The following is a 25,690-nucleotide window of genomic DNA, read 5'->3' as shown; positions in this document are numbered from 1 at the left end:
TATAGATATAATATACCTAAAAATATTCATGGTAATACCACTGATGCATAATGTTTCCTCTGTTTATGTTTATCATGTTATTTTATATATGTATTAATTTTTTATTTAATTTTTTGTTGTGTGAAACTTCACATATATTTGATATAATTTCATTCCTGTAGAAGTTCTATCTGTTCGGTCATTTATGTCTGCTTATTGTCTGATACATAATCAATAATATAAAAAAACCCTAAGTATTCATAGTGAACCATAACATAAAAAGCTCCAAACTTCTTGTGCACTTCAAATGAAAGCTTTAATTAGAAATAGTTATATACACACTGTAGAATTAAATTAAACTTTATACAAATATTAAAATACTATCTTCACACCCACAGCAATATACAGAGGAAAACCAAAAAAAAAAAGTGTAATGGGGATGGGGAGCTGGGTGGATGAGTCAACTTAAATTACATTTGCAGAAAAACACCGTACAACAGTGTTTCACACACATCCTGGACATCCTTTTTTAATTGCGTCCTTTCTTTTTTTTTTAAACTTAAAAAATCCTTTGAATGAAACTGATAAACAAAAAGAAATAAAAGCTCATATGTTCATATTTCACAATCACTGAGAAAAAAAAAAAAAAAAGGTTCTGAGGAAGTTCGGGTGGACAATCTTATGTCACATCCTCCAAAGGAGTAAAACCCTACGTCTGAAATTCAACAAGACAATGTTTATGCATAGAAAAAAAAAAAAAAAGTAAGGCCATAAGGAAACTGAAGACAAATTACCATAAAGCCAGTGAGACAGAAGAAATGTGATTACAAAGTGAGAAATGCATAAAATGTACAAGTTAAGGCAGCAGTAATATTTTGCCTTCAGTTTGCATGAAAAAAATGTAAATAAATTTACAAATACAAGTCAGGATCACAAAACTGAGGATGTGCAGATAGACAAACTGCCCTCTCTCTCCAAAATCAGACACGCACACAAAAAATATATATACGATGCATGGTGACAAACATCAGAATCTCACATGAACCACACAGGGGGATATAGACATGAGGTGGGCAATGTCCAATGAGCAAGGATGAAAAAATGCAAAACGAAAAGCAATTCAAATAAAATTGGTTTGGTTTTTCAAATGCCCGTTTGCCAAAAGAACATTATGAGTGAAGAACGAGGCCATTTTCTGGAGCTGAGTCTAGACAGCGCATTAAAACAATGCACAACCTATTTAAGATCTGATGCATTCTCTTTACAATTACCATCTTAATAGCAAATGATTTATTAAGAAAACTTAATAGAAGGTGCTTCTATCTTTGATAGTCATCTTTAAGATGTTAGCCACGCCACAGCTGGCTTTGCAAAGCATTCAAATGTAATATATGCGGCTTCTATTGCTTAAATTATATTCCAGATATTATTAGTCTAAGTCAAAGCTAATAAGGTACAGCCCAGTAATGAACTTAGTCCACACCCAACAAAGTCCTCTTGGAAAAAGAACATACAAGTGATTAAAAAAAATAAAAATAAAAAAACACATCAAAGTTTTCTTTGCTTGTGCGTGCAACACATAAACATGAGGGAGCTATACTTGCTTTTAAAAGGAAGAAATAAAGTTGAATTATTTCTCTGAAAGTATGTCTCCCTCACTTTGGACAAACAGACATGTAGACAAGGAACATCCATCCTAGTTAAATAACGTCGCGATTAGAAAATGGAGGTATTGAAAATGTTTCCTATTTTGGGGAAAAGAAGCCTAGATGATACTTCAGCCCTCTTCGAATGACAACAGCCACAGTCACGCACGCACACACGCACACACACACACACACACGCAGAGCACAGCACAGGTACTTTTTGACAAATAAAAAGGCAAGCATGTATTTGTGTACAGTACAATGTAAATCAGTTCAACCCTGCGTCTCGCACAAGGGAATGTGTCGAGATGGTGCTATGCGTCATGCTTCGATTGTGCCGTGCTCCTGTGTGTAAGCGTGTAGAACGAAACAGAGAATAGAAATTGCACAGAACATGCAGCATCAAAGAGAAAAGGGCCTGGCTTAGCAAATCTTTGCTGAACTCTCCCCTTCGCAAGAGGTCACAGTCATTGACGGAGCAGAGATCCACAATGTAATCTTAATGCATTCATCTGTAATTAGTGAATCCTCGTCATGACGAGGTAAGCCTGTGAGTGCAACTGATTGTTAGCGCACCTGCAAGAAAAGTGTTAAACTCGAGCATTTGCGCATCCCTTTGAGGGGTCGTCCGGTCAAAAGTCCTTCCTGTCAAGAGAGCTGCCAGACTCCACGGGGGCCACGCAGCTTGTGGACCCCAGGGCCGGGCGATTTGTTGGCAGAGGGACAGCTGATGGATCTCATTTACTGCTGCGTTCTGAAGGGTAGGTGTGGGGTAAGTGTTTGGTGAGAAGCTTTAGGGGTTGCAGTGCTGGCCAGCGATGACAGAGAGAGGGAGGGGGGCTGCACACAGACTCAGGCTTCCTTTAGCAATGGAATATCTGAAGAAAAAAGACATGATGAAGGTATAAGGTTAGGCACAGAAATGAAAATGAGTATTGTAACATCAAAAAAACGGGTCAATGGCATGTAGCTCATTTTTTTCCTTAAAAAATACTTTAAAAATGCAATCCACACAAAAACATCATCTTCTATGATGAGAGTGATTTGAGATAAGGAATAAAATTCACTTTAATCGTTTTGAGGGAGCATAACGGCAAAAAGTCTGGTGATACAACTGTCCTGACATAATAAAGAAAAAAGTTTTATAAAAAAAAAATTAATATCAAATAACTGAACCTTTTTATGACACCGCCATGTTAGTTCAGGTAGTGAAATGTCGTTTAGTTGTAATAATACTAAATAAATTAATAATACATGATATTGTAAAAAAAACACAAAAAAACAAGTACTTTAAAATATCAAATTATTTTATAAAGTCAGGCTACTTCAGATTGTAAAATGTTGTTTAATAATATTACTATTGTAAAATGTTTTTTTTCTTCTTCCAGAAATTTAACAGAAAAACACAAAATGAAGCCAAAACGCCCATTTTGTCGAGTATCCACACAAATGAAAGCACACATCACCTCTACATCTAGATTTGCAAGTTCACTCACCATCACCATACTCTTCGGCAGAGGTGACTGAAAGCAAGCTGTGCTGATCGCTGCTCTCGCTGCTCTGCCTGCGGTGGAGAGGCGCAGCGGCACCAGGCTGCTCAGCAGCCCAGGAGCGAGAGGATGAGGAGGATGGAGAGGAGGAAGAGGGCACCTGGTGAACCAATACAGTCTCTGCGTGACACAAGGGCGCAGCAGTCGAGGTGGAGGGGAAACTGTAACTCGTCTGAGCCTGTTCTAGAGGTTCGTTCAAACCCTCCACCTGCGGGCCCTCCGACAGCACGATCTGAACCCGGGACTCGGGAGGAGGCACGGAAGTGCCGCCCGCGCCGTACACGGCCTCTTCGTAGGAGGGCAGCGAGACCTGAACGCCCTCCACCATGATGGAGGTAGGCTGTCCTGACACACCCTGCTCCCGGCTGCTTTAAAAGAGTGAAGGAGAGATACGGGAATAAAAAGTAAGGCTTAAACGGTGTTAAATCCTGACCTGTGGCTTACATCACAGTGGGCTGATTACGCAACAGCAAATTACTGGAACTACAGCGCAGTAGGGGAGGTGCCATATTTGTTTATGTCAAACCGTTGGAATTAGGATTGACTTAAACTCTGCGTGCTACTAAAATGAGTACATATGCAAACACTTTAAGAAGCTGTTTTTTTAACGTTCTCAATGCATTCAGTGGTACCAAAAATGACTGAAAAAGTACAAAAATAACATTTAAAAATGTACTATAATAAAATATCTATAATATCTATATATTTAAAATAGTTCAAAATTAAGAAAAAAATGTTTTGGACACTTGCTAGGTGTCAAATGTAGTAGAACTTTTATTCAGCAAAGATGCATTAAATGCAGTGCATGCTATCAAAGGAATAAATTACATTTTAAAATATATGAAAAGAGAAAACCGTTATTTTATATTGTAATAATATTTCACAATATTACAGTTTTTACTGTATTTTTAATCATATAAATGCTGCGTTGGTGAGCATAAGAAACTTTTTTTTTTTTTTTTAAATCTTACCAACCCAAAACTTTTAAACGGTAGCGTAAATGAGGACAAACATCAAATACAAAAATCTTAAGTGTCTTTTTAATATCCGAAAGTATACAGAATACTGTTTTTACTTCCACTATTTATTTACTTTTTCCTGAAGCATTTTTATAACAAAAAATAATTTAGAATTTAGGTTTTCATGACAGTTTTAATCCTCACGTTTTTAGATTTACGTAAGAACTCTATGTAATCTCCTTCTTTGAGAGAATAAAACAATAGTCATTGAAGAAGATGCGCTCAGTATGAGGGTGACAGGGCCTCACCGGCTGTGGTGGAAGGACTTGAGTTTGGGCTGAAGCAAAACAAACAGCACCACCAGCAGCAGGATGAGGGCCACAGAACTGGCAGTGGAGGCCACGATAGACAGAGCCGGCATGGGCAGCATCGTGCGCTGCTCCTCATCTGGAAGAGAAACCCTTTTGTTTAATTCACAGCAGTGCGTAAAGCCAAAAACAAAAAAAGTTTATAATCAGATACAGTTGAAAAGCCAATTTAAACAAGTCTAAGGTGGTTAGCTGGTCTACCATCCTGGCTAAACTGTTTAACCTGGCCTGTTTTGGAGGTTTTAGAGGGGTTTGGGGTGATTTCAGCAGTTTGTGCTGGGAAACCAGCTGGCCAAACAGAAAAAAGAAACCAGAAAACCACTTTCAGCTGATTTAGATTTTTTTTTTTCCTCATCAGGGATAGCTTCAATAAAGCTAATCACAAAACCAAACAATCAGATTTAAATGATAAACAGTAATCAAGTTGTGTGAAGAAAAAAACAACAACACACATTCACGCCACTGATTTCAGAGCTCAAATTTCACATTTTAGAGCTCCCTAAAATTTTAACTTGCATCCAGTGACTGAATATCCAAAACAATGTTGATTGTCTAACAAAAAAAATATAGGTGATGTTTAAATGATGCTTTCTGGGACCTAAAACTTCCAATGCTGTACGAACTCACTTGAACTGCTATCTACATTATTATAATTTAATACATTTAAAATGATTCTCTGTTCGCAACATTTGCCAAGAAGAAGGAAAACTTCCCATATGTACCATGATGGCTAAGCTTGTGGAACAAGCTCCAGCTGCTGTGTGACATACCTTGCACAGAGTGACAGCTGATCTGCAAGGGCGATTTCCACTCTCCATTGTCACAGGTTCGGAACTGGTACCCTCCTTTTAGAATGTAACCCTGATCACAGAAGTACTCAATCACGGTACCCTGGGTCAGTCTGTGGCACGGCGAGGGGTGGCATTTATATCCTCCGTTCTCCGGCTCACTCGGTGGTTGACAAACTATTGGAAAAAAAGCTTGAGAGTCAGTGCGAAGGAGAGGAGCCAGAGCTTTCATATTAATTTAGAAGTTTGACGTAGAACTGTTTTTCTACTCAGAAATGCCTAATTCCAACATAATGTGAACACAGTATTACCCTTTGTGGAATGAAATGCTAAAGAGAGGGTTAAATTGAATGAACATACCATCATTTTTGACACAGCGAGGCAGGTCAGAAGACCAGTGGCCTGAGACGGTGCAGGTGATAATGTTGTAGCCATCCAGCGTGTATCCTGGATCGCAGCTGTACTGCAATAGTGTGCCAACAGGGAAGGAGCCACGGTTTGTTTCCGTCAAGTTCCCACTGCCATGAGGCACAACTGAGGGTCTGGGACAACCTACAGGGGCAGAAAGAGCAGAAGTTAGCATAAAAACCCATTCAACTGTGCCAACCATTTCTCATGGGGCCTTTTCCGGTTATAGTGTCCTTCAATAAGACTGCAGTACCGACTACATAAACTACAGTTATTTAATAATGATAAAAGCCACTTATTGACTGTAAATATAGGAGAACAAATGCTAAAAGATTAGTTGATAAAAGATCAACTAACAATAGCCGCGTTTCCATTACAGATTTGCGCAAAACTTTTGCGATTTTTTCTAAATGTCGACAAAAAACGGCGTTTCCATGAACCGATGTTAAGCGACTAAAACTTCATTTTTTCCTCTCGCGATAAGTAAAGTCATTCCAAAAACCATGGCAACGGACGTTGGTAGGTTTATGTACTAATCCCAGCCATACACTAGCCATTATTATGAATCGAAGGAGATATGTGTGTGTTTTCAAAGCATTAATGGTAAGGAACGACCCTTATACTTGTGACCGGCACATATGAGGTGTTTCTGGGTGTTTCTCCCTGCTTCGAGGTCTTGATTGTGGCATTCATTTGAGGTTTAGAATCCATTATTCCTGTAATAATTTTGTCTTATATGAATTTAATAAAGAACTCTGTCTCGTATTCTGTCCGAACACAACGCGTCATCTACGTCAGCTGACCTGCAAATCCCCAAAAACTGTTTCCATTGCAGTTTTGCGAAATATTTCTTTTTCGAACTGCCTGAAAAACCACCTCATGCGAGCGGAACAACTTTTTTGCGATAAATGGGAGTTTTTGCGAAAATTACGTGTTTCCATTAAGCGTATTTTCAATTTGCGCAATTTGAAGGGTAATGGAAACGCGGCTAATGACAAAATTTTCGTGACCAACTTGAACATGAGTGAAATCTGCATGGGGAACTTTCACCTTAAAGGAACACTCCACCGTTTTTTGAAATAGGGCTTATTCACATTCTTTCCTACATTTAGATAGGTGGGCAAATGCATTTTTGTCTCAGTGCATGCATTGTTTTAGTTTGACAGGGTCGGCGCTAGCTTAGCTTAGCATAATGAATGGAATCCTTTGTTGCCAGCTAGCATGTCCTGAGTAAAAGTGATTTAAAAAAAACAAAACAAAAACACCTAATTACTTCTTGTGGATTGCGTATTCACAACGAGTACAAATAGCGATGCAGATTAACACTAGGCGATTTCCTAGGCAGATATTGACTTGTATATTAAGGACTATATTAGGGGGAAGCACAGGCGAAGCACTGCTACTTGGGCGTGATATCTCTGCGCCCAAGTAGCAGTGCTTCGCCTGTGCTTCCCCCTAATATAGTCCCAAGTCAATATCTGCATAGGAAATCGCCTAGTGTTAATCTGCATCGCTATTTGTACTTGTTGTGAATACGCAGGCCACAAGAAGTAATTAGGTGTTTTTTTTGTTTTTTTTTTCATCACTTTTACTCAGGACATGCTAGCTGGCAACAAAGGATTCCATTCATTATGCTAAGCTAAGCTAGCGCCGACCCTGTCAAACTAAAACACTGCATGCACTGAGACAAAAATACATTTGCCCACCTATCTAAATGTAGGAAAGAAGGTGAATAAGCCCTATCTAAAAAAACGGTGGAGTGTTCCTTTAACATGAAACTCCCGATCACACAGATTCCAACTGAAATGACATTTTGCACAGCAACGTTAATTGCGGCTGCACGTTAAGGCTGCTTCAAAATGTTCAGAAGAAAAAAATTTGAAACTGTGTTTTCATGGTTGATCATTTCTGTCACTTCCAAGTACTTGGAAACTAACATCACAGACTCAGGCTCACACCAAAAGTTCTGGTCTAAAAGTGACCTAAAATTGATTTCCACTAACCCTAAAATTCATAACGTGTCAAAGAAAAAGGGGACACAAGTAGATCTTATTCTCATATTGCTGACTGTCTGGTATTACATCCTCAATTTAACAGAAACTTCACCCATATTACACACATAATGTCCAGCTTTGAAAAGCATAACAGAATACTACATTTCTACCCTCGGGCTTAATGGCATAAAGCCAGTGGTATCTCTTTCCCTCTCATTTTCTTCGTCTTTCTCACACAAGCAAAAAAACACATTTCCTGAGCCCCTGAGCCGGAGCTTTATTCGCACAATAGATCACTTGAAACACGTAAACATGTCTATCCCCTTATTACATTTATCCAGCAGAAAGAAGGAAAACAACTCAAACAAACAAGGTCTGTTTGGAGAGACCACCTCGATCACTGTGTTCTCTAATCTGAGCTTTTAACATGCTCTTAAGCTGCGATCAGCCGATTATGGACTCAGAGTTCGGACATACAGCTCAAACTCTTCTGATTTGACACCAGAGAAACATTCAGGATATGAACTACAGATGCAAAGCTTCACAATCCATTATATCAAACGTGCAACATCTGTGACCAATTGCTTCTTTGTTGGAGTCAGCGATCAGTATTTTAGTGCACTTTTTAAAATGGAAAGATCTGATTCTGAGTGGACCAGCCACACTCAAAGTCGACGTGCATTACAATGTACAGTATGATAAAAGTATGAAAACAAAGTGTTCTGTTTCAGCTTAAAAGTCTAATTCAAATCATAAAATATGTAGAAACAATTACATGCCCTATACTGTCTTTTAAATGTAAAATAATAAAACATTAAATGAAAAAATATACATAAATTGTAAAAAGTACAAAAATGTAAATACAATATAAAATATTATAATAATATTAATAAATAAAAAAAATCCTGAAAACCAATTATTTGGCAAAAGAACATTTTATTCTGATTAATATAATTATTATTTATTATTATTAAATGTAACTACTTATTGAACCTGTCTATCGTACTGCTGTTGGCCAATTTTATACAAGCCACTATTAAATAATAAGCCACTTGAAGCCATGCATTACATAGAATTTACCATGATTTAGGCACAACAAAGCATATGGCTATGGTAAAATCATTGTACTCAAAAGGCGTATACTTGACGTATCCTTTTATTCCACAAATAAACCTGTTTCAAAAGGAAGAGAATGAGACTACATATGACAAAATAACCAAATGTGACCGAATATAACTCACATTAAAAGATATATATTGCAAACCTCAGCTACATTTGTTTTGCCTTTGGTTGAAACTGGATCTTCAAAATAGAATTTTTCTTCATTGTTGTCATTTCATTATTAGTTCATGCGTCATCAAAAGCTAGGATCTATCAAGGGAAAATGTGAAAAGAATCTCAGATTTGCGGAAGAATGTTTGTAACCTGCTATGACAAGTTGGACTGGGCCTTCACAATCTAAAACTGACTGTACACATGACAATAGAGATACCTATCTTAGGACTACCATATGGGATGGGTTAGCCTATTTGTTTGAAAACATTACGTCTAGAAATATGTTGTAATGTTCCAACTGAAATCCCAATTAACCTGTTTGGCTGGCAGAAGTTTCATAAGAAACCTGGTTAATTTAGTCTACCTTGAACAGCAGATCAAATTTACCACAAAAAATGCACTGTCCTAATGCACTCTAACTGGATCCTTGACCTCCTCTACTAAACACCAATAATCTGAATAAAATATACCTCATTTAGATAATGAGAAGTTTAGCATTTGGAGTGAGATCCCAACAATGAAACTAAATGTCAAACACATGGTCCCGAACGGCCTTTACCCTCCATCTGTCCATGATGCAGCACCCAGAAGAAAGAAAAAAACCCAAGGGATTAACAGCGGAATGAAATTCTAATTATCCTTCATTAGAAATGGCTGTGGTCTAAAAAAAGCGGATCACTTTACTGACCACTGCAGTGCGCAGATGCTCAGTGAGACCAAAACCCAGCAGTCCAGGCATGGATTAGACCCTGGTGTCTAAAAAAAAACCCAAAAAATCCTCCCTGGTAAATATGTTTTTGTTGCAGATCTCCTTATGACATGGCCTGATGTGTTTTTCAATCTCTATTGTTTCCCCCTCATCTCTCCTAATTCAAATCCCTGAGATCGTAAGCAAATTGTCAGTAAATGGTAGAAGGGGGATTTGTTCCTCTGTCCCATTTATGGAATTTGTAGAAACTAAAGAAAGAGGATCTCCCACAGACATAAACCTAACTAAGAGATGGCTGGTATGACCAAAATCTTTAAATCATGACATGATTCATTTTATAATCACAACAACAGTATATCATGTCTTCTTTTCACTGGAAATGCCGCCCAAAAAAATGTCATAATAATGTGGTAATGTCTATTTTTTGATTCTCTAGTGACTCTCTAGTAATCTTATTTGAGATTGAATAAGAAGTCTGATGTCAGTACAGAAACAGTTTACATTTATGTAATAGTCGAGTTTTTACTGAGTTCATTTTTGTTAACTGCTAGTTGAAAACTAGCATACACTGAAAAAAATGATTAGTTGAAATTAATAAAAAAAAATTATCGTAAGTGGTTGCATTCAATTGATTTTATCTACATTTAAACAAATGCATTAAGTTGAACTAAAACTGATTAAGTTCAACTTAATGCATTTGTTTAAATGTAGATAAAATCAATTGAATGCAACCACTTACGATAAAAATAATTGATTAATTTCAACTAATCATTTTTTTCAGTGTACCTGTGTAAAACTACACTAAAATAAATTTCCATGGCACCAAACTAAAACAAAAATGATACACAGTACATTATAAATCGTGAAATCTTACCAATCTGAATGCATTAAGCTTGAAAATGTCAATAGATAGAAATACAACAAGACTATTTTTATACTTGTTAGCACATTAACTTTGCCAGCCCTAAAATACTAAAACTATACTAAATTTAAAATTAAATAGAATTAAAAATAAAAAATGTAAGCAAAATGCTTCCACCATATGCACGCAGCAAAATGGAATCGCTCACATTATCATAGCTAATAAACACAGGTTGGAAAAATACACTATTGTTCAAAAGTACGATTTTTTTTATTTTTTTTATATATCTTAAACTCTTAAACAGTATTGAAAAGGCATAGCAGAATCTATACCAGCTTGACACATTTCTACCACCATAATGCCCTGCTCTAACCTCACAAGGTGATTCATTCATAATACATGTTGTTCATTGAACTCTTAATACAGTTATCACCAAAGCCTGCTTTACAAACCTCCTGAGATATCCAGTCGTGTTTATAGCACTGCGAGTTTGACGTTGTTGACGAAACAAGCACACCACAGCTGCTGAGATATGAGACCCACCCGTGACAAAACATGTCTTGAATGGCTCTCAAAGGGCTAATAACAGTATGTAGTTTCCTTCTTGTAAGAAAACGCTGCATGAGAGAGAGGAGGCCGTAAGATACTCGAGTCTCATGTTTCTGTGTACATAACACGGTTGGGACGACATGAATCCAACTGCAGGCGAGAGGGATAACGAGTTGATATGTGTGAGTGACTGTATATGTCTGCGTTTACATGTGTTTAGAGCAGACTCAAAGGGTTAAAGGGAAACCGCACACAGCTGACTGCGAGAGATAAAGCGCACCCACCGACTCTCACGCCCGAGCAGGAAGGGATGTTAGGAAAGAGTTTCAGTGAAAGGGGTGTTATTCCTGCAGGGACAGAGGAGACAGGAATGAGTTTCCACACGAACATGTCTAATAACACAGAAAAAAAGACAGACGAACTTGGCTGCTACACCAAAACGAGCCCTGACAAGACATCCAGGTGGCTCTCCCTGGATAAAACACTGATCCATCCAGAATGAAACCATAACTGTTCGAGCCTCCACAGATTCAATCATATTTTATTGACTCAACACACAAACATCGACCAAAATATCAAAAAACGTCTCTCAGCATCATCATTTAAACACTGCTAAGCATTTTCACATTTGACTTTTTTTTATTCACAGAGACAGTGTAGCATAGACCAACACATTAATACATATTTATAATAATAATAATAATTCTCTATGCATACTAAAAGGCCTATAATTATTTTCATGTTAAGCAATAAATGGATATTAAAATTTGATACCATTAAATAAATAAATATAAAACAAAAATCAATCCTTTTAATTGCTACAAGTGAATTTAGGCATCACAACATTATAATATAGTTTTGAGGTCGACAAAAGATTACATTTAACAGTGTTATAAAATTATTAGTAGTTTAAAGATTAACTTTAAGTGAGCGTTAGATGATGGCAAAGGAAATCTAAATGAGAATGCACGGTAAAATAAAAAAAATAAAAAATGTCTAATATTGGCCCATAACTTAATAAAATAAAATAACTGATGATAATATTGATTATTAGCCATTACAAAAAAAATTGAAACCAATGCATCTCTAGTATATTTTTATTTGGGCCACGTGAACAACAAAAGGGCCTTAAATGATGCCTGTCTTCAGAGAAACCGAACAAAAGCGTTAACCAAAGCTCCACGTGTTCTGTATTATGCCCATTTATACCCCGAGGTCGGAGGCGGACTGATTTAAGCAGCTTGTCCTCACAAACCAAATCGACTAGGAGGGAAAACCAAGAGACAATCTGACAGAAGACACAGAGGAAGACTCTATTGTTCCTCTAGCCTTTGTCACAGTTAAAAGTGGCAGATGGGTGTTTGCACCCTCCTGACTCTATTCGGACAGCTGTGAGGCACAAGTAACTCCTCTTCTGTGTACAGAGAGGGATAAAAAGGAAAAAATAGAGAGCGAGAGGGGGCACCCGGTGGCCCTGCTGTGTCTGCTATCAGCGGATGGCTCTAGACACAGTGCTCTTGTGTTCGGGATCTGCTGTGCCTTGGCTCACCCACTCCAGGAATGCACTCGGCCCACAGCTAATGACAGATTGGAGCCTCTGTGGTGCACGCAAGCGGTCGGAGCAAAAGCTACTGCCGTTCAGCTGCCTGGATCCTGGGCCAGCAGCTGTGCTCAGAGGTGCTGACATCAATTGTGCTGGCTAATGGCTATTAGGAACTTGAGTGCCAAAAGGGCATCTGTTTAAACGTGACTAGGCGACTTAGAGGGTCAACAGTGAATGGCTATCAAACACTGTCCACAAAGACAGATGGTGCAGTTAGTTGTTTTGAAGCAAGGCGGGGATAAAAACATTTTTTTTTTGGCAATGCTGAGCAAAAAAGGGTGGAGTGTTTTTTTCTCAGATGGATTTATGTAAATAGTTTCACTTTTTTAATCTCACACCACGAGCTAAACCACCAAGGGATCGGTTCCACACGCAACAGATACAAAACACTAGTCGCACCAATCTTGCAGCAACTTTAACAGCAACCTTAAAATAATTTAATATAATTGGAAAAAGTCTTGAATGGAAAGTTCACCTCATGTTTTGATGTCTTATTCACAAAAAGTACTAGATCAACCAATTCACCTGAAAAGATTCAACTCAAAAGAATGATTTGTTAATGAATCAGACACCCGATTCCCAGATTTTCAGTGAAAAACAACTTTAATTGGGTCTGCTTCTCATCTAGAGTTATCATACAGGTTCAGTTCAGTGCTGGACTTTGTTATTCTTCTAGTTATTTATCTATAGCGACTAATAAATCAGAAGTCTCACACATTCACAGGAAATAGCTTTCTTCCACGTTGAAAAGTAAGGTGGATACTAGTGTACGAGTTGTATGGAGCACTTTTATGCTGCTTTCTGATCTTTTCTGAAGCTTGAAAGCTTCTGTCCCTGTTCATTGTAATTACACCGAAAAATTGGATTCTACAGAATTTCTCCATTATTTTCAGTAGAGATAGAGGTTTGAAATGAAGGAAATAAAGCAACAAAGTGTATACTCCACATTTATGCAACTATTTAAACGTCTATACTAGGAAATAATCTAGGCTAATCATCATATGAGGAACTGTCCGTCTCTTAGTCACTTACATTTTTACTTCCTCATGACTTTCTGTGGAATCAGTAACTGTCTCATCTGGCTATACAAGGCAAGATAAGGGTTCTGTATATACTATAAGCCAGTGCCTAAAGTATTGTCATTGAAAGAGGCAGGATGAAAATGGGTTTTTATAAAACTGCATGATTTCCCTGATGTGTAATGAATATTTGAAATATTGACTGCTAGTTACAAAGCTACAAACAAGCGAACATGTGAGCAAATAGATCAGTAAAAGAGTAAATGTTATTTTTAGATTCGCAATTTCACATAAATAGTTTCATATTATCCCCTTTCTACACATGATTAACCAGACATCAACCTTTAAACTCAGTCATGCCATTGTGTTTGATAAGGGCGTGGGTGGATAATAAACTGAACCAAACAATCTTGTATGAGATTATTAATACAACATAAAAGTAATATTACAGCTTGCATCTGCACAAAAGGACGAGGATGCACACATGAACTTGATCGTGCTTGTCAGAATGTGTAACACCCGTTGTGGATGCACTCTTCCCATAACAACGTGCTGAAACACGGGCAACTAAAGCACAGAGAATTCACAACACCTGTGCTCTCATTATAATGTAATGTATAGATTGGCGACGCAAATCTTGCACTATACTGTATTTTTATCTCTACTTTATCAAGTAATTCCAGACAGCCTGTGCATATTTGAAGACAGGATTAGAAAAATAACACTGCTGGATAATTAATAATACCATCAATGTTTTTGAAAAAGAAACATCTTAAAGGAATATGACGGTCTCAAATAACCCAATCAGTTAATAATGTCAGGCACGCCATTGTGAATGAACACTGATAAACTGAAGTGCTTTGCTAGGGGGTTAATAAACTCAACCAAACGCATCCTATGTGAGATTAATCAGATATATACAACATAAAAATAATATTACAACTTACATCTGCACAAAAGGACGCAAATGCACCAGCGAACTTGCGTGCTTCTCTGAATGCTTGTCTAAGAGCGTGTTCACACTTGGCATGTTTGGTTGGATTAAAACGAACCCTGGTGCGATTGCTCTGTTAGTGCGCTTCATTTGAACAAGTGTAAATGCTGCCATCCGAACCCTGGTGGTGCACACCAAACAAGCAAACCGAGGCGTCTCGGTCCGCTTCCAAACGAACTCGACTGATTGGTTCGACTGACATATGAACGCAACACGGACCTAAGACGTGTAAACTAACCAAAAACAGGACATGATGTCATAAGATACGACCCTAAAAGGACAGAATGGGTTCAGGCGTCAGAACCGCGTCTCCTCGCAACAGATCTGCGTTTGTGGAGGGATTTCTGCCACTGTTTTGACTCTTCTACACATTTAATAAGCTCTTCATGAGTTCTCAGCTGGTCAAAATAGCATCATATGTAGGCTACCTACATACAACGAGTGCATTTAGCCCAGCACACAGCATTGTTTTGGATGTTTGGTAAGTTCCGTCACGATATACGTAATAAAAGCCTACCAATCAGGTTGTGAACATATCCCTATGCCTTTAGGTTCGGTGATAAAAATGCCAATGTGAATGCTAACTAGCCCGACATCCCGGGCCTATTGTGTTTTCCAGTCGGGCTACCAAAATGCATAACCGGCCTGCCCAACGGGGTATCTGAAACAGTGTAATCAAATTCCTCCCTTTATTCACATTATTGACTAGTTGAGCGCTTCAATGACATGCACTGAAGTGAAGGTACAAAACTGCTATTTTTCCACAATGAACACAAGAGACACAAGCCCTATGATTCATATCCCAAATGATTTGACACCCACACAAACATCCTCTAAAACATTTGTTATGAAATTGAGAGACTGCACAACATCTGCTAAACCTGTGCTACTAGCAACATCTTTTTACTGTAGAAAGCTAAGCAAGCTTTGAGGGGAAAAAATAAAACTTCACACAGATTTTCCAAAGAAGAAGAATCAGGTCAGCCTTGTAAACTCTTTTAAAGTGGCACTACAAAGTGATCGAACCGAAACTTGGGAAATGTGAAGTGTATGATCACAGTTCTTATTTTAGTTATCATTTTATTTTCACATGATGTGCCTCAAATCAAACAAACATCACTGTTATTGGGAAATTTACTGTCGGGTAATGATGGTAAAAAAAAATAAAAAAAACTGCAGACATTTCTCAAACCCACACAAACCACATCCTGAAGCATAAGAATGCTGCTTCTGCATTTTGTTTTGGAAATCCTTTTATCTAACAAGGATGCATTGAATTGATCAAAAGTGACAAAGACATTTATAATGTATCAGTTTCCAAAAAAATTACTAAGCAGCACAACATTGATTTCTGAAGGATCATGTGACACAGAAGACTGGAGTAATGGTTGCTGAAAATTCAGCTTTGCCATCAAAAGAATAAACTACATTATAAAATATATGAAAATAGATTTTTTTAATAATAATATATGAATAATAATATATGAAGTTTTTAAATTGTAATATTTAACTGTATTAGTGTATTTGATTAAATAAATTGAGCCTTGGTGACCATGCAAAAACATTAAAAACAATCTTACCAGCCCCAAACCTCATGTCAAGTGATACCTATAACGGTTTTAGCATGTGCATGAAAGTACCTGAAAAGAACATTAAACAATTTGTAGCAAATTCTATTTGATTCTACTTTTTACAATTTAATTCTGCTTTTTGATTATTCACAATAGCTGAGGTGTAGGGTTTATGTATGCTAGCTCACGATGCCAGCACCTCATCCAATGCCTTTCAGGTATTAATGGTTTGAAAAGAGTCTTTGCTGAGGTGAGAAGGAACACTTGCTAACATATGGAAGTGGTAGTAAGAAGTGAGTAACATGGGAAATTCCTGTAGTTCACAATTTGCCTAGTGCTAAAAACAGAGCGACTTCAGCTGTGTGCCTTTAGGGAGCTGCTTTTCGTTCTCACACTCTGAAATAGTGTAGGCTAAGTCAAGCTCCAGAAACCCTAAGATCAGCCCCTGAAAACAGCAAGTTTTTTTTTTATTGTTGCCTTCCTGTGCTACTTCCTCTTGTTTGTTTCTGTTTGACACACGTGAATGAAGCGATGCAATCGAGCCTTTTAAAAAGAATCGTTTCAAACAACATAATTTCATAAAGTAGGATCTGGACCCTGCTTGTTTCTACTTGCATCTAAACTTTGTAGATCATTATCTTGGTGCCTTGAAATTGCATTGTTCAGTGAATGCTTCAAGCAGTTCGCTGTAACATTGTAAACCACAAACTGTGGTTTTGCAGGTCCTGTCTTGAATTTGGATGTGCGCAATAACTAATTTCATTAACGTTTAAATGGAAATTTTGCGACCGACTAGTCTATAATGCCGCTAAAAATAGGTCAGATAAGTACGATATGATTGCCGTGCATAACGTTATCCATTATAGACATATTTATTCAAATCAACTGAATTAATAGGCAGTACAGGCCCAATAAGTTCAAACCTAATAGCCTATTATATTAGTCCACACAAGTCAGCCCGTTAAGGTATTGTTGTTCGTTACCACGGCAACCACTTGCTTGTCCGGGTATGAACACACTTCTTGTGTATGAAAATATCTGTACACATGACGGGCTGCAAAATCGCAAGAAAAACTTGACGTGTACTGACAAGCTACATTAATTTGCCGTATTTTCTTTTTTAGGATGCTGATATAGCAACTGTTCAAGTGTCAAGTAAGTAACTTGCTCATCTTTCGAGTTGACTTTTCTTTGAACCCACCATGGGTGACACAAACGCATGCAAAATCTGAGGTTAAATTAAATTATTTTGTTTTTCGCTCCAAAATAATAAATTACTTTTAAAATGTAAAATTAACATTAAAGTTAAACATAGCTTTTGTAAAAATATAAAGCAAAACATAAAGAAAAAAAAATGTGAATGACGACTAGTATTTCCAAGTCGACTGGCAGCAGCAGTATCGTTTAATCGACTAGTCTCACACATCCCTAGTCTTGACATTGACATTGATGACCTGCCAATCAAGTTACATGGCCAAAACAGACCTGTGGGGATTTGCACATCCGATTCAGGTTTCTCTTTCATCACTCAGAAGCCTTATGCTTCCTTCAGCATGTTCTACAACAGACCAATACAGATCCAAAGTCTAGGACTTCCTGTAAGGGGTCGATTTCATGCATTTAGGCCTACACCCATTAAGACTTAAAGACTTTACCTATTATGTCCATTTTTACAAGATGTACTATAAGTCTCAGGTTTTCCCAGAATGAGTCTGTGAAGTTTCAGCTCAATTTACCCCATGGATCATTTATTTTACCAATCTGTAAATGTCCTTTTCTGGGTGGAAGCAAAAACATGCGGTTTTCGTGAATGTACTTTTAACTGCTGCTCCTCACCCCCCTTTCCAGAGGAGCGCGGAGCCTTTACAACTCATGCCTCTGATACTCAGCCAACAACAAACAAAACATCTGTTTTTTTAATTTATTTTTTTATTGTGGTTACGTTCACATGACTTTGCAGTTCTTCATCATCATTATTTGCCGGCGTTATAAAGCCATACCAGTTTAATCTTCTGATATGCGGTTTTCTGAGCGCACACACCCAAAGCACAAGCACAGAAAGCCCACTGTCACATGCCGTGTGTCGCGTGAGAACTAAACTAAGTTCTCTTTCGCATCCTATTGCGCTTAAACTGTCAAATACACACAAAGTTTACATAAACACAGTTGGTTATGTCTGTGTAAACAGCTGGGAAAGAAATTGCATGTCTATAATATTAGAAAGACGTGCATTAAAACGGCAGCAGCCAAATATCCAGTATCTGCTGCTGTCTATGCTGTTAATGTGAATAAAATTTAAAAAATACGAATAATGTCAACAAAATGACTGAATAACTTTTGTAGCTTTAATAGCTTACTTGAATGCTGCAGTTAAATGCTTTAGCAGATGATAAACATGGCAGACTGGGGCGGAGCTATGCTAATAGGGCTCACATCACAATGGACGATTTCCTGAACAACTCATTTTGAGACACCTTTTCTGATTTAAGGGGAAATTAACAAACAGAGTGGATGGATTTTTACCACAGTATGGTGATTGTGTACACAACAAAATTATGCTCAAAAACATTGTAAAAGTGAATTTTGCATAATAGGTCCCCTTTAAATAATTAGTTTTATTTACAATTTCCTTTAACTGAAATTACACACTTTAAGAACACTGAAGAGATGAACCGAACAAAAATGGATATTTGGGTGGATGAATGGAAAAACAGCCAAAAATATGGCACAATATCATCAACAGACTTTCATCGGATGACCTTGAAAAATCATCCCTTCTGTCCGCTGCTCAGTCTGTGGGAAGGCTGAACACGTAGCTTTCAGCCGATGTACTAGATTCATGCCAAACACGTGTGAGCAGCCATACATTCATGCATACACACACACATATTACTTGGGATCACTTGGGACACTTTTGTCCCTGGCTGGACTTTGTGGTGCTGAATCAATATGGGAATGTGGCCATATGGGATCAGCGGTCCAGCCGAATCCCACCATCCCTCAATCTCTCCATCTCCAAATGCAACGCTCTCAATGACTCACATATTACATAAGGCAAGAGACACTCATTTGCTCATTGAGCCGCGTTCACGTGTTGTTAAGGGGAAATAGTGCAGATGCTGTGTGGTTTTGGAAAGTTAAAGGCTATTCAGACTGGACTAGTTTTCCAAACGATGCTTCAGTAACAATACTATTAACCGAGAACGGTTTTGATTTGGGTCAGTACTTAGTATATACCAGTGCTCTCCACAAATACTGGCATCCTTGGTAAATATGAGCAAAAGCGGCTGCGAACTTCAAAAGGGACCTGGTTCTATGGTCTGATGAAACTATAAAAAGAGCTTTTTGAGTTAAAGAATAACTTAGGCTTCATAAAAACACACACACAAGTGCCCAAGTGACTAAGGTCACACATACACACCTCAGTCTTTATAACAACACATCGACTGCCAGTCAACATGGACGTCTTAGTTCTCAGGCCAAATCTGCCATGTTGAACATGATATAGAGGTATTTTAGTGAGGGAGACTCTGGATGAGACTCTCACGGACAAGGGCAACAGACATACACACACCCTCAGTGGAGAGAAAGAAAGAGAGTGAGTGTGTGCCCAGCCCCCACAAACACCTCCCAGATGCTCGACTGAAAACAAAGAAATGATGCTCATTTTATTCCATCCGGTAGCGTAAGTCCAACGGTTATTTCTGTTATCAAAGCACTGACAGCGATAAAAACAAAAGAACAAAAGCCTTTGTCTTTGACGTCAAGAATCATGGATGCCAATAGACAAAACCGCCCCACTGTAAACCATTTGTGACTCAGAATTATGCAGAAAGCGAAATTCAATATAATACATTGAAAAACCTCCATTCCCGCAAGTTACTTTACATATTTCATAATCTAAGGACATATTAGCCTACTTCCTATGAAATAAATCAATGAGGCAGCTGTCGACATCTTAAATATTAATGTTTAAAGAGTGTGAGAGCGGACACAGCAGTGGAAGGTCGAGGTGTAGGAGTTTGGAGGAGGTTTTTGTGAATAATCTTACCTGAAGCTTGGCCTGTGGGGAGCATGCCGAGGAGAAGGAGCAGCAGGGATTTGGCGGCCACCCTGTGAGCGAGCGAGGCTCTCGTCTCACACGCTACCATTCCATTGCACATCTTTCAGCACTGCTTGTGCAGCAAGAGTCCTCTCCGGCTGAACCTGATGACACAAACACACACTTATTACTACATGGAGCTCAGTAGTTAGAGTACTCAATGCAAAACAGAAGCGGTAGCAACAAACCCTTTATGAGTACTTTACCACACTCACATGTAGGGCTGGGCAATATGACCAAAATCTTATTACACGATATGAGTAATTTTATGTCACGATAAAGATAGCCTATATATCATTCACGATATAGTTATTTTTGCTTTGAATAAGGTTTTTATGATATAACATTTTAATCAACAAAATACAGAAAAGATGCTGCAGGAAATCCGTGTGGTGTATGGTGTTGTTTATATTACCTATTAAGCCTATTAGCAAATATGCACTTAGGGAAAAAACAAGAGCACGGCCATCACACAAATGAGAGCAGGTGCAACGGCGCTGCTAAGTAAGCACAAGGCATTTGTCAGCATTCCTCCAAAAGAAGATACATGTGTGTGCAGAAGGAAGATTAAGTTCAAAAACATGGGGTCCTCGAATCTGAGAAACAAACAGGATGCTGAGAGTGCAGCAGCTACAGCCAATCTGCCACCGCCGCCACACCTTTCCCCTCATAGCTCCGGAGAAGCACTAGGGTGTCCAAGGAGCGCAAGGAGTGTGACGCACATCCCACTGGCAGAGAAGAGCTCGCCTGCTGTCTCGTGTACCAAACAGACTGGTGCAATAGAACATTCTGCAACAAAATGCTCAGTGCCAACAGGATCCCAGAGTGGGAAAGCAGCAAATCAGCCTGGATTCAGTAAAAGTGACTAAGGTGTTGTACAGATGGCATTCCCGAGTAAGCGTAATATCGTAATAACACAAATATCCAACAACGATTGCTTGAAAATATTGTAAAATACAGATAAATGACCGCATCACAAGCTGTTGAAGGACCAAGCTTGTACAAAATGCAATGGATTGACTGATGGATTGTAACTCTCTAGATATTCACACGACGCAAGAAACTGGTTGACGCAAGCACAAAAGACTACAATGGTATTTCGAGGACCGTTGCTTACTGAAATAATAGTAACACATTGCAGCGAAAAACTCTAAAGTGGTTTTAATCGGTAAGTTCAAGTCAAGTCAAGTTTATTTATATAGCGCTTTTTACAATACAGATTGTATCAAAGCAGCTTCACAGTATTAAATTAAAATAATACATCAATGTTTGTTTCTAGTGGAAAACGTCCACGTTTGGTAATGCTGATCAATAGTATTGTTGATTGATTAATTAAATTAAATATCCCCAACTGAGCAAGCCAAAGGCAACAGTGGCAAGGAACCGAAAAAACTCCATCAGGTGACCTGATGGAGAAAAAAAAAACCTTGGGAGAACCCAGGCTCAGTCGGGGGCCAGTTCTCCTCTGGCGTCTATGAACTAGAGACCGGATTTAACTGTAAGATTAAAAGTATTATATGAATGCCTGGCTGAAGAGATGCGTCTTTAATCTAGTTTTAAACTGGGAGAGCGAGTCTGAGCAACGAACAGTATCCGGAAGACTATTCCAGAGTTTTGGAGCTAAATGTGAAAATGATCTCCCTCCTTTGGTGGATCTGGATATCCTAGGTATGACCAAAAGCCTCGAATTTAGTGATCTTAAAGAGCGCGATGGATTATAGGGCGATAGAAGATCCGTTAAATAGACTGGAGCTAAGCCGTTTAGGGCTTTATAAGTCAGTAGCAATACCTTGTAATTAATACGGAACTTTATAGGGAACTATAGGAACTTTATAGTTCACCCAAAAATGAAAATTCACACCACTTTTATTCAAATTCAAAAAAAAATTAACGAAACTTGGGAGCTTTCTGTTCCTCCATTGGAAAGTCCATTACATCACAAAGTAAATGCATCAAAAAGTTGAAAAAAAATATCCATATGAATCAAGTTTAATCTAAGTTAGACACGAACAGACTTAATTTAGGCTTTTATTCACATATAAACATTAAACAAAGCACATAACCAGATAAAGCACATCAAATATGATATATATGGAATTGTTTTAGGACCCATTTATGGACATTTTGAAGCATCAACGTTTTACTGGAATTGACTTTCAATGAAGGAACCGAAATCGGGTTTTAATAAAAATACATGAATTTGTGTTTGAGGAGAAGAACAAACATCTAATGGGTTTGGAACAACATGAGGAACAGGAGTTTTCTCTTTAAAAATATCTATTTTATATGATTTTTAATTATTTGTTTTTGAAAGCATTTCTTTACCACTTTGTGATTAAAAACAAGTTTAACCACATCAGAAAGCCATAATCCTATCACACTACTAGTCACTTTCCTTTGAAGCAAACATAAAATCCGGCCAGATGCCAAAAATAACGTGGCACCACAGTTCCTGCTTCATCATACCAGAACTGCCTTCAGGTTCAAACCTAAAAGGGTTCGAGCAAGAAATATCCAAATACAGAGTCCTTCCAGGGAGTTTTGTACAAGATAGGAGACAGAAAGGGAGAAAAACAGAAATATATAACTGGGAGGCCTTTTGTTTAATATATTATAGCTCACACAGTTCCTTTATTTACACCTTTGCATATGAATAGCAATAAGGAAGAGGTGGATGCAGCAAGAGTTTGAGCAGGGAAGTTTTTCAAAGCAAGTTACATTTGTCCACATGATATCATATTGAAACAACATCTTGATCAAGTTTCAACATGAAGCTTCACATTTAAGTCAAGACATGCTACTGCAAAAAGCACAGTAAAGTAGTAGTTGGGTTACAAGTGCTGCAAAAACAAAGCAACAACCAATGCATGCTGTCTGAAAATTAGAGATACCAGACAATTAAAAAGCAATTAGTCGTGGGCAGATGACACTAATCTGGTTTACACGACTCTATCGCCTCCCTGCAAAAACTAACAGCACACCTTTATTAAAAAATAAAATAAAAGGCCAGGTATTTGGAGAGAAAAAAAGTGCGCGTAGGGACATGGTAACGTATGTTCTGTGAGAAATAAGCCCCAGTATGTGCGAGCTTAAAGTCACACGCGTCGACACGTGCAACTGTTCCGAGAGCAGAACAAGTACAACAAAGAGAACAGATCGCGCCCTGCTCTCCAAATACTGCGAACAGAACAATATTAACCTATACAATCAAACAAAAACATGATGAATCACTAATGTTCGCGATTAAGTTTCATAAAAAAAAGTAACTTTGAGGTTGTTTCTAACTTTTCGAACACAAGTTTTTAAAGTCCTCCTGTTATGCGAACACTGTTTACGGCACAGCACGTTGTGGATGTTTGCGCGTGTACGAGTCCAATGTTTCGACATGTCGTTTTTGTAACGGGTAGAAAAAACAGGATGTATATTATAATTACATATTGACAAACTCCCTAGATATCCACACGACGCAAGAAACCGGTTGACGCAAGCACAAAAGACTACAACGATATTCGAGGTCCGTTGCTGACCGAAATAATACTGTAACACATTGACGAATACACTTGTCAATGTATCGAAAACAAAAACAGCCGTTTAATAATACACATACAACAGATATTTAACAGTCTAGTAAAGTAAAATGGCAGCCTATGGCTAACAACAGGCTTTGTCCGCATCGCCGGACTGGCGACTTTAGTAATCGCGTTATGACACACTAATTAACAGCCACATTTCCAATTGAAACTCGCAAGATAATGACCTAAGGACACTGTGATTAACTTAAACAACAAATACGCGTCACGATCTTGAACAAAAACGATCTTTCGCTGTGATCGGAACAGTGCTTTTGATTGGATTAGGATTCACTAGCGAGCCAAGTTATATGCCTGGAATAGCTCCCTGTGAATATTAAAGTCCTATCAATCAATAACTTACCGACCTACTATTTCTATATTTAAGTACATAGACTGAATCATTTGGCTATCGATATATGTTAGCTTTTACGCTAAATAGTGATTCAGACCCTAAAGACTCCGAGTGGCTAACCGTGTTAGCTCAGCTAACTAACCTTCACAGCGCAAAAAAAAACAAAAACAGATCTTACCAGTGAATGCCCTCCTCTTTAAAACCAGTATCGGGTCACCATGGAGCTGCGTCTAATACATGGAAATCCCAGGGCTACTGTTAACGCGGTATATGCTGGTATGGAATATATTCTGAGATTCTGACGGCCCTTTACGATCTGAACATCCGTCTACGGAGAAGGTTGAGAGCAGCCAGCCAGCGGGGCCAGATCGGAGTACCTCCTCCCAACAGTAGGAGAGGGCTTCGAGCTCCACCAGTGGCCTCGCTCTCACACCGTCTCCATGACGACCATGGCGAACTGTACGCGAGAGGGGCGGGGCTTACGAGGTCTGCTAGTTCACGAGAAATCAGCTGTACTTGGAAGAGGAGGGGGATGCGATCTAGCACAGATGGGTCTGCTTTAGTATAGCATAATTGCAATATAAACGAATTTTGCCTGGTCATTGACACGGAAGAGCATTTGCTCTCTTCTAACAGCTTACGAGTTACTTATTTTAATAAATAAAATGTAATTCTGGCTTCACAATTTATAATAAAGATTTAGACTTAAGATTTAAGATTATTAATCCTAAATGTATTAAAAGAAAACACGTCTTCGTGTCTTACTGAGTAAAAACCATAAAGTACATTAAAAGTATTATAGATTTTGATTAAAAAAACAAAACAAAAAAAACACAGAGTGAATATTTGTGAAGTTTGCAAATTATTTATTTGAATAACTTATGTAGGTACCTTACCTTTTGTGTTTTTAAACTGTCCCTTTTGGTCTTTTCTATGATCATTTTCTCTTTATTTTATTTGCAGTGTTAAAAATGGGAATAAAAATGAATGTAAACTGGGGGGAAAGTGACAAGTTTTGAGAATTAAATGTCACTGAAAAAAGATGGCAAACAGACTTTTTTAAGTTTTGCTTTTTTGTTCTTATACAATTTAATTGATGTATTTGAGGTAATCGATCGATTTCTTTCATAAAGAGAGAATTTGAATATTTGGTTATGTAATGTGGCAAGCAACAGATTTCTCGATTTATTACTAGAGGGCAGCAATAAAGAAGAGTAGAAGAGACAGTTGAACATGTAATATTATATTGTACATTGTATGAAAATGAAAGATGAGTGTTGCTCATAAAATTGCAGGATAAAGGAATGCAAGACATGTCATTGAAAAAATCTGTTGGCAAGAAAACAAGGTATGAAAGATTAGGGGTTGCAATATATAAAAGCAACGATAT

At 38.0% G+C, this 25,690-nt stretch overlaps 1 protein-coding gene across 2 annotated transcripts; it reads right to left on the bottom strand.

Moving 5' to 3' along the window:
• Positions 1-543: 543 nt before the first annotated feature.
• Positions 544-24,741, bottom strand: susd6 (sushi domain containing 6). Of its 2 annotated transcripts, none has more exons than XM_079887677.1 (7): positions 24,479-24,741; positions 20,326-20,480; positions 5,651-5,842; positions 5,273-5,467; positions 4,443-4,581; positions 3,122-3,543; positions 544-2,503 (listed from the first exon to the last, which is right to left on the bottom strand). In XM_079887677.1, exons 2-7 carry the CDS (start codon positions 20,435-20,437, stop codon positions 2,478-2,480), a joined length of 1,086 nt encoding a protein of 361 aa, XP_079743803.1. In that variant the 5' UTR covers positions 20,438-20,480; positions 24,479-24,741; the 3' UTR covers positions 544-2,477. The 2 variants fall into 2 exon arrangements, with proteins under 2 accessions (XP_079743803.1, XP_079743804.1); XM_079887678.1 differs by having other exon boundaries at positions 3,122-3,540.
• Positions 24,742-25,690: the final 949 nt, after the last annotated feature.

This window comes from Squalius cephalus, assembly GCF_949319135.1.
Source record: "Squalius cephalus genome assembly, chromosome: 12".
NCBI classification, from domain to species: Eukaryota; Metazoa; Chordata; class Actinopteri; order Cypriniformes; family Leuciscidae; genus Squalius; species Squalius cephalus.
Note: the sequence above shows the minus strand (reverse complement) of the source record. Positions and strands in the feature narration are given on the sequence as shown.